The sequence below is a fragment of the Belonocnema kinseyi genome, chromosome 1 (genome assembly GCF_010883055.1).
Source record: "Belonocnema kinseyi isolate 2016_QV_RU_SX_M_011 chromosome 1, B_treatae_v1, whole genome shotgun sequence".
Lineage (NCBI taxonomy): Eukaryota > Metazoa > Arthropoda > Insecta > Hymenoptera > Cynipidae > Belonocnema > Belonocnema kinseyi.
The window spans coordinates 129,556,738-129,567,565 of record NC_046657.1 but is presented as its reverse complement, the minus strand read 5'-3'; the positions used below and the strand labels follow the sequence as shown (position 1 = coordinate 129,567,565).

Here is a 10,828-nt window from a genome sequence, read left to right as displayed (position 1 = left end):
TTTGCAAGTCCAAAGTTTTCGGCCAAAAATATTGTGTATTTTGGAAGTAACGCACAGGAGAATTGTAACATACATAACCTCCAAATGTACATACGTTGTTAGTAATATCAAAAAAAATTTTGATAAAAAACACAAATAAAGTGTGTGGGGACGTCCGTTATCATGTTCGCTATCATTTCCCAAATTTTTAAGACAAAATATTTATTATTCTAGAAAAAAAGCCGTCGGAACCTAAAACTGGTAAAATCGATACTAATTCCTAAGCGCTATGCAAATTAATCAGATTTTGCTAAATTAAAACTTTTTTGAATTAAACCAAAAAAAAAGTGTGGTGGGACGTCCGTTAGCATGGTCGCTATCATGTCCCAAATTTTTAAGACAAAATATTGATTATTAAAGAAAAAAAGCCGTCGGAACCTAAAACTGGTAAAATCGACAATTTTCTAAGTATCATATGCCCTTAAGAAATCTCCATATTATTTTTAACGATTTCAAAGAAATTGAAGGGATTTTAAAAGAATGCAGAAAAATGAAATGATTTTCAAAAAATTTCAAAGATTTTTTGAACAATCCAAAAAGTTTAAGGATTTTCAAGAGATTTTATAATATTTTAGGATAGTTTAAGTGATTTCAAAGAATATCAAGCGAGTTATTGAAAAGTCATAAAAAATAATGTTAATGAATTTGAAGAGATTTCAAGGGATTTAAGAAAATTTAAAGGATTTTAGGAATTTTTAGTTAATTTTAACCAATTTCGAAAGATTTTAAAGCATTTAAAGGGACTTCAAAAAAATTCGGACGAGTTTAAGGATTTTCAAGAAAGCTTACAGGATTTATAAGAATACAAGTGATTTTAAGCAATTATTAGGCACTTGACAAGACTTTAAAGTTTCTTTTTAAAGGATTTAAAAATAATTTAAAAAGATTCAAGGATGTACAAGAGATTTTATAAGATTTTAAGACAGTTTCAATGTTTGAAAAAATTTTTTAAGCGAGTTATTGAAAAGTTATTTTTAAAGATTTTAATGAATTTTAAGAGATTTCAAAGGATTTACAAAAATTCCAAGATTTTAAGAAATTTCAGAAAATATTAATGATTTGATGAGATTTTAATTCATTATAGTCAATTTAAAAATATTTAAAATTATTTGAAAGTAGTTGAAGGAATTTAAAAAAATCTGCGGAGTTTAAGATATTTTAAGGAGTTGTAGGAAAATTCAAAGGATTTACAGAGATTTTAATTAATTTAAGTAAATTTTGAACAATTTCAAATTATTTTAAAGAGGTTATGAGGTATTTCAAGAAAAATCTGAGGATGTTTAAGAAATCTTACAGGATTTCTAAGATTTCAATTTATTTTAAAGAATTACTAGGGACTTGGCTAATTAAAAAAATTTCTTTTTAAAGGATTGAAAAAACTCAAAAAGATTTCAAGGTTTTATAAGAGATCGTATAAGATTTTAAGACAGCTTTAGTGTTTTTTAAGAATGACAAGCAAGATATTGAAAAATTATTTAGAAGATTTTAATTCATTTTAAAAGATTTCGAGGGATTAAAAAAATTCCAAGATTTTAAGGAGTTTAGGAAAATTTAAAGGATTTTAGGAGTTTTTAATTAATTTTAGTCAATTTCGAAAGCTTTTAAGGAAGTTAAAAGGATTTCAAACAAATTCTGATAAGTTTAAGGATTTTCAAAAAAGCTTACAGGATTTCTAAGAATTCAAGTGATTTTTTTAAATGATTTAAAAATGATTCAAAAAGATTAAAGGATTTACAAGGGTTTTTATAAGATTTTAAGACAGTTTTAGTGATTAAAAAATTTTTAAAGCGAGTTATTGAAATGTTATTTAAAAAGATCTTAATAAATTTTAAGAGATTTCAAGGAATTTAAATTTATTTAATTTAAAAATCGAAGGATTTTAATTCATTTGAGCCAATTTTGAAAGATTTTAAATGATTTCTAAGAAGTTAAAAGGGTTTTCGAAAAAATTCCGATAAGTTTCATGATTTTCAAGAAATCTTAGAAGATTTCTAAGAATTCAAGTGATTTTAAGGTTTACTAGGGACTTGACGGGATTTTAAAGTTTCTTTTCAAAGGATTTAAAAATAATTCAAAAAGATGTAAGGATTTACACGAGATTTTATAAAATCTTAAGACAGTTTTAGTGATTTGAAAGAGTGTCAAAAGAGTTACTTAGAAGTTATTTTAAAATATTTCAAAGGAATTGAAAAAAATTCAAAGATTCAATGGATATTTCGAAATTTAAAGGAATATAACTGAATTTAAAAGATTGTAAGGGATTAGAATTAATTTTAGTCAACTTTGAGAAACTTCGAAAAATGTTAAATAATGATTTTAAATGGATACCACCAATTGTTACCACCAACAGTTACAACAATTAAACCTAATCGCAATCACGACCAATTATATTTTTTCTCAGTGGATTGTTCAAATCGAATACTTACCAAATTATCAAAAATAATTAAAGAAATAGCTTTTATATCTGAAAAGCAAAGCGATGTCACGAATTTTTACTTACTTTCGCATAAAAAAAAATCATTTTATTCAAACTCCTACGTAATTAATGCTTTGCAGTCCATTAAATGGTAATGCCGAATAGATTTCGACGTTACCGTTCGAGTGCGACATAATATTAGAATACTCAATACAAGAAAAATTTTATCGCACTATTTTGACACGATTATTTATCTTCAAAATGCGTCCGAAGCCTGTTATTCTCGCATAATATGATAATGCGATTAGATTTGAAGGGTCCGCGGTCTAAACCTGTTAACTGACATTTCAGAAATTTTACACGACGAATGAAACTCGTCATTTTTGCAATTTTCAATATTATTTGTAAACTGTAAAATGTTTTTTTTTGTAATTTACTAGAGACAAATAATACACTTTAGTTTGATAACATTTGAATCAAAATTCAATGTTATATGACAATTGAAAGCTATTTATATGTTATCTTCAAGGGATCGAGTGGTCTAAACCTGTTATCTGCAATATTTTACTGCTCGGTTTCTATTTTTTCCTAGGGCTCGCATTTTTCTGCGTTTTTCAAGTTACGGGCAAGTTTTATATGACAAAATGTTTGGAATCGCAAGCCGAATATAGATGCGCTTGCAAAAATTGGAAATAGTTTATTGCGAAAATTGGCTAAGGGTTAGTAATCGAGACACGTTGCTCACCTTCTTTACGGCGATCTATTAACGACAATATCGAAAATGACGTGAAAGTAGACACAAAAAACTTTCGACAGACACTTACACTTAACTGCACATACACTGACATGTATCTCACTCGTCTATTATGCAAATAAACCGAGCCGTTGTGAGAAAAAGAAAGGATTCTCCATAAGACGTTATAAGTATTTAACAGGTTTAAACCGTGCTCCTATGCTCTAAATAGCAAAACGCGATTTTCGAAAGCTATTTAAAAAAAAAAGAATTTTGCCGTTTTGCTTGTGGGATATTAACTGCATATAAAGAATGTCAGTTAACAGGTTTAGATCGCGGACCCTTCATTTCAAAACTTATAATTTACAGGTTCCCATCAAAGGCTGCAAGATGCAGAAGGTCGCCCCCGTTCACAAACATGCGCAAACCTGTTGCCCGGTAATGGCATTCTACTATCCCAACGAATGCTTCATGTGCAAAGACACAGCTTCTTTAAAAAGATGCAGTCGCTGCAACATGATCGCCTACTGTGGCCCCGGTCATCAGAGAGAACACTGGAGTCACCACAAAGACATATGCGAAGTCATCTCCGCCATTCTCAAGGAAAGAAAGATCACACACATCTACGAAAATTTTCGCGGCGTCAGCTCAGCAGAATGGAAAAAAGTGAGGAAAGAAACCGCCAAGGAAGTCGAGAAGCGACTTGGAAGACCCTTAGCTCAGTACGAAGGGCACATGTTTAATTTTCCAAGAGCTTGCTTTGTTTGTCACGATGTCAGGCAGGGATTGCTGAAAAATTGTCCTCGATGCCCCAATGCACACTTCTGTCAGGAACATCCGAGCAGTTCTCTCCATGACAAGGATTGTCTCCAAATTCAGGAAAGCCACAAGCTCGATATCGACTATCAAAACAGAGTTTCTACGCGTGATTTGAAATCTTTGGCTAAATCAGTCGTCGATGATACGCCAATCGCCAATTCCAGGGAGAACTTGCCGACGACGATGAAAGAATTTATGGAATATGTCGGAACGCCGATGAAGCTTTGCGACGTTTTGAGAACTCACATCGCGGATTTTCTCTCCGGGCCATTGACGCTCTTCAGCGCTTTGCAGAAGCTGAAACATCCCGCGCTCGCGAAACTTGTGGTTCACGTGACTGGCTCCAGTGGGAAAATCGACGACATGAAAAGTTGGGAAGTTCTTTTTCATCTGATACCGACTTTAACTTTTTTGAGGGTCATCAGTCTTGATTGCGAGAAGAGTGAGAAGTTGGAGTGTACGCTCTGTGAGAAATGTCGCGTTCAAAAGAAGAGTTTGTCGATACAGACTATCGTGTGTAACTATGTCGGTTATGTGGAGACGGAAGAGTTCGAGGAACCGAGTATTGTACTTTTGACGAATAAAAATCCACCAGAGGACGATGAGATGCATCAGAGGTTGTGGAAGATTTTTCTGTTGACCTGGCGCAGAGTTGAGTGTCCTCTGGTGTTGACTACTGTCACGGAAGAAAAGGCGCAGATGATTATTGAGAGCTTGAAGTCTACTTTTAATAAGGTGGCGATTTGTTTTGAGGGAATTAACGAATTCGCGACGCAAAGGCCACAAAGACTGTGGGAGACTGAAGGCGTTTTTAGGTAAATGGACATTTTTGTATCTGATTGAAAGTGATATGGATGAATATTCTCGAAATTCAAATTTGAATAATTTTGCTTCCTTATAGAAGAAGGTTATCCTCCATCAGCTCTAAATTTTAATTATTTGTATATAAAAGCTCCTTAATTTAAAAATGCCTAATACAGTGTTCTAAACAATAGTCCGGCTGTGTGCGTCACACTTTCATGAAGCGATATCTAGATAACGGTTGCACACAATTTGATGAAATTTAGAGGGCTTATTTTCACTACTGATTTATTAAAACTGAGTGAATTATTTCTTAAAATATTCACTTTCTCTTTTTTTAGCTCTATAATATTTAAAAACTGGGGTTTTATAGCAAATAAAACTTTCTTCATTGACATAATTCAAACTTGATGTTCCCCTTTCTTGTAATTGTAAAAATTTCCATAATTGTAATTCTCTTAATTGACAGATCCTTCATTTAAAAAATTCTCAAAGACTGAATGCGTTTTGAGATATATGGAAATTTTTGTATTCAATTGAAAGTAAGGTGTATGAATATTCTCCAACTGCTACTTTTCAAGAGAATAAAAAAAACTAAACAATTTCGTAAAATTCATGTGAAGACTTCAAATGATTCTTTATGTTGAAAAATTAATTTCAAAGAAAATTGAAAAATATTTTAACCTTTCGAATCATTTATAAAATTACGAAAAATTGTATAAACGGTTTTAAAGCGCAATTTTTCAATTGCCACAATTTTTTTTAATCGAGTAAGCTTAAGAGATATTTAGAAGTTTACAAAGATAAATAAACAAAATTTTTAACTTAGAGTTGTGAACTTTTTGAAAAAACGAAAACTTATAAAATGTTTAAACGAGATAAAAAATTCCTAAAATTCCTGTGAGAATCTCCAGTGCATGTTTATTTTGAAAAATAAATTTCAAGAAAAAAATGAAGATTTAAAAATATTTGAAATGTCCTAAAATTACGAAGAATAGTATAAAAGGTTATAGAGCAAAAACTTTCAATTTTGAACTAAATTTTTTTTGTTAAAGTCGAAGAAATTTAAGGGATAGTTAAAAGTTTTCAAAGATTTCAAGAGAATAAAATTTATTTTAAGATTCCTATGAAAATTTCAAATGATTCTATATTTTGAAAAATAAATTTCAAGAGAAAATTAAAAAAGATTTTTAAAAATTTCTCATGATTTCCTAAAATTACGAAAAATATTTTAAATCATTTAAAGCAAAAATTTTCACTTTTGCTCGAAAACAAATTTAAAAAGCTAATCGAATAAGTATAAGAGATATTTATAACTTTTCAAAAATAATTTAAAACTTAAAATGATAAAAATTGTTTAGACGTATATGTTTAATAAAATGGTTTTTTATTTTTAAAACTTAATTTTTTTAATGTTTACGAAAAGTTCAAAAGATCTTTCAAATTGTAAGAAAATTAATGTTTCAAAACTTATTGAAAGTTTAGGAAAAATGGAGTCATTTTAACGTTCCTCTATTTAAAGGTTTCGGAAACAATAAAAAATAATTTAAACTTTAAAACAATCCGAAAAATCTTAAACAAAATGTAGACTTTTGAGGATCTTGAAATAAAATGTTGAATCATTATAAGGATTTTTAAAGGTTTAAAGATAATAAAAATGCCTTCAGATTCCTAGGAGAATTTAAAGTAATTAAACAAATAATAATTTTCTTGATATATAAATAAGAGTTGAACTATTATTAAATTTGTAACGATTTACACTCTAAATATTTTAATTTTTAATTTAAAAAGTTTTCATTCAAAAAGTAAATTGTAAACTTTCAATTTTGAGGTTTTTAACTTAAAATTACTTAAACTGATATAATTTTAAAAATTTGCAAATTTGTGATTCATTCTTCAATTTAGAGCATAGAAAATGATAGGGTGGATTTATACAGTTTTGAATCTTTGAACTGTATGGTTTAATCTGAAGTGATAAAAGCTTCCATTTTATACGTGTAAATTATTTAAGATTTAAATACAAAAATGTTAACTTTTAATTTTGAATGTTTTAAACTCGGAAGAGTTCCACTTTGAGTGATATAATTGCAGTGAAGTACTTTAAATTAAAAATTGCTTAGCTTCAAGAATTCAAATATTTATTTTTCAATGACCGGAAGAATTTTTGCAAGTCGGAAAATGACTGAGAATTTTCTTCCTCGATTTAAACAGCCACACTGATTCTCATAATTATAGATTAAATTTGTGATTAATTAGAACAAATTTCAATACTAAATTGTTGATTTCGTTTGTTCCTGATTTAAACTGATTACCAAAAATGTGATTCAAGTTTTTTTATATGCGCATCTAATTTTAACTTTCCAAATAGAAAATTCTAATTGTTACTATCAACTCAAAGAAAATATTTAAAATTCTTAAAGCTTAGAAAGTTTCAAAGAACTATTTCCACAAAATCTATAACTTCAGTTAGTCAATTTTTCCGAAATATTCTCTTTTACAGGGAAAACTACATGATGACAATTTGCCGGGTATTCCACGACAAGGAATTGCTAACTTGCGTTCGCTGTGGACTCAAAGACAAAACCGTCGATTCCAAAACGATCAACTGCGCCTCATGCGTATCCGATTATCTATGCGCCGACGCCGCTCTCTTTCCCCAGAAAAGTAGCAACCGATCTCGCAATTTCTTCTACGTGCACAACTGTAAAGTTTGTCAATTTCGTCCAGATCTTCTCGCGGGCGACGCTCCTCTGATACCCTGCAAACGCTGCAAGATGATTTTCTATTGTACCCACGATCATCAACGACAACATCTTCCCGAGCACAAAGATCTCTGCAAGGCAATTCTCACTCTGATGGTGGAATCCGGTTCCACACATCTATTCGAAAAAGCCGACAAGTCTGGAGACGATGCCTGGAAACGAGCCAAAATTGAGCTCATGCTGAAGGCGGAATCGAAACTCGACAGGAAACTTCTGCAGTACGAAAAGGACATGTTTCTCTTCCCAAAATCCTGCTTAGTCTGTCACGAGACCAACCCGAGCGTTCTGAACACCCACGAGTGCGGACGCAGCCTCTGCAAAGTCCACAAAAATTCTACGGAACATCAGACAACTTGTCTGAGACAACAGCTGGCTTTTTACTGTGATATGGACCTCCTGCCGATCAGGCGCTCGCCTGCGCCGATCACCTTGGCGGAGCTGTTGGTCTTCTCGTCTAGACAAGAGACAGTGGCGACCGTGCCTCTGAAAACGGAACTCGAAAGGCTACCGGAATCGATGGATGACTTTCTCGAGACTTATATCCAACTCAAGGACGGGAAAGTCTGGCTGGAAAATAATCCGGGAAAATATCCGAAGCTCCGTGAGATGATGTACGCGGAGATGTTCACGAGGCCTCTGAGTTTGCTCTTTGCTATGCAGAAGTTCAGTTTGATCTCCGACTCGATGCTGATCCACGTGATTGGATCACATGACGACGAGAAATCTGCAGCCGGCTACTGGGAGATTTTGCTCCATCTGGTGCCGAATTTGAAAAGTCTCAAGGTCTTCTTCATCGGAGCGGAAGTTTCGGAATTAAATCCGGTGATGGTGAAAGTCTGCGAGGGTTGTGCGAAACTGGGAAAGAGTTTGGAGGTGAGAGGCATCGCGAAGACGTATGATGAATATTATTACGAGACGGATCTTTTCGTGAAACCAGATATTGTCGCGGCATTTAATTTCCACTTGCATGAGGCAACGAGCTCGTCGACGAGCTCCGAAATTAAGAAGACAGCTAAGTGTTTGATGTTGACGACTTTGGTTTTGGGAAAGTTAGGGGCGCCTTTTGTGATGACTTCGGGAACGAGAATGAAAGCGAGGCTTACTTGGAGGAATATGATGTTCTATCTTGGAGATTCTCTTCAATATGATTACTTGGAAATAAATCCTTTTAGGGCAATGGTTCCAGAAAGGGACTTTGAAACGGAGGGCTACAAGATTTCGAATTGCTTTATCACTGTTTACGTTAAATTGCATCAGCTGACAAGTCCTGTGGAACATCTGAGTAAATTGTATCAGCTTTCAAGCCCTGCGGAACATATGAAGAACAAATTTGGGGTTGATGTCACAACCTTTGGACCTAAATAATTAATTACAGTTCTATCAACAAGCGCCTTTATCGCCAAGCGCCTTTTTACCAAGCGCCCTTTTCAGATAGCGCCTTTTTCACCAAGTGTCTTTTCTCACCAATCGCCTCTAAATTCGGGAAGCGGCTCGAGCATGGATTATACAGGGTGTCTATCCTACCTGGAAAACCTGGAATTGTCAGGGGATTTTATACCCGTAGAAAAACCTAGAAATTTCAGGGGTATTTTTTTAGTCAGGAACTTTTTACAAGAGCCTACTTAATTTTTTCCTAAATTGCACTATAAAATTGTATAACAATGCTTATTTATTTTTAGGAGTAGATTTATATTACTGTGTTGAACTATTTTATTGAAATTTTTTTTCTCGAAATTAACTTTTTTAACTGAAAATTGAACTGCTCTATTTTTGGTTCAAACTGATTGTTTTTTTTTCTTTTTTTTTTAAATTCGTTATTTCTTGTAGAAAACTAATCTTATTGGTTGGATATTCAACTATTTGATTAAGTACTCCACATTTTGCCATTTTTTTCTCTGTTTGCTGAAAAATCTTTTTTAATTGTGAATTCAAATTATGTTCAAAAGTTGTCCTTTTTTAGTTGAAGATTATGTCTTTTCGAGTACAAATTAATCTCTTTGGTTGAAAATTCAATTATTTTAGTCAAAAAACCATCATTTTGATTTAAAATTAAACTTTTCAAAATGAAGATTCAGCATTTTAATCGAAAATTCACCAATTTCTTTGAAAAATGTTTTTATTTTCTTTTTAAATTCGTCTTTTGGTTCCCAAATTTACCTTCTTTGGTTAAAACTTGAAATATTCTGGTAAAAATTTCTTTTGGTATTGTTGTTGAAAATGAGTTTTATTAACTTAAAAATCGACTTCCTTTTTGGGATGAATATTCATCTCTTTGGTTGAACATGATTTTTTAACTGAAAATTTAATAATTTTATTTTTGGTTGAAAATTTATATTTTTAGTGAAAAATTCATATAGTTTATTGAAAATTCCTCTATTTTGGTAGAGAACAATCTTCTCCGTAAAAAATTCATCTTTTTGGTTCCAAATTAAACTAATTCAGGTAATAATTCTTAATTTTTAGGTGATAATTCATCAGTTTGTTTGGAAATATTATTTTATGTTTTTACTAAAAATTCAACTATTCGATTTTTGGTTGAAAATTGATCTTTCTTTGATAAAAATTCAACTATTCCAGTTGAAGATTTATAATTTTACTTAAAAATTCATCCGTTTCGTTGAAAAATATTTGTTTTGAACTAAAAATTGAACTATTCCATTTTTGGTTGGAAATTGATATTTTTAGTTCAAAATTCAACGATTTCTGTTGAAGATTTATAACTTTAGTTGAAATGTAATCAGTTTGATTCAAAATTAATTTTTTTTACACTGGAAATTGAACTATTCCATTCTAGGGTAATAGTTGATCTTTTCTAGTTCAAAATTCCACGATTGGTTTCTTTTAAGTTGAAAATTCAATTGTATTGTCAAAATTGATGTAGTTGATAACAAAATCATCATTTTGGTAAAAAATTAATCTTCTTTATTAAAAAATAACCTTCTTGTATGAAAATTTATCTTTTTGGTTAAATATTCAATTATTCCAGTTAAATATTCATCATTTTAGTTGAAAAATCGTCTTTTTTGTATAAAATTCAAATATTTCAGTTGAAAATCATCGCTATTTTAATTCATTAGTTTGCTCGAAAATTATTTTTTACAGAAAATTTAACTATTCAATTTTTTAATTAAAATTAATCTTTATTTTTCTTAATTTCCACTAATTCGTTCAAAATCGTATTTTTTGGTAGAAAGTTAATCTTCTTGTTTGAAAATTCATCTTTTAGTTTGAAAATAAAAGTATTCCAGTTAAATATTC

The 10,828-nt window shown here is 31.1% G+C and overlaps 1 protein-coding gene across 1 annotated transcript in view; it reads left to right on the top strand.

Annotated features, from left to right (window-relative positions):
- Positions 1 to 9,334, top strand: part of LOC117175088 — a 14,232-nt gene extending 4,898 nt beyond the window's left edge. Inside the window, exons 2-3 of the mRNA XM_033364637.1 lie at positions 3,558 to 4,822; positions 7,309 to 9,334. Of these exons, the coding sequence (XP_033220528.1) occupies positions 3,579 to 4,822; positions 7,309 to 8,935 (2,871 nt within the window). The 5' untranslated portion in view covers positions 3,558 to 3,578 and the 3' untranslated portion in view covers positions 8,936 to 9,334. The remainder of the gene's footprint in view (positions 1 to 3,557; positions 4,823 to 7,308) is intronic.
- Positions 9,335 to 10,828: the final 1,494 nt, after the last annotated feature.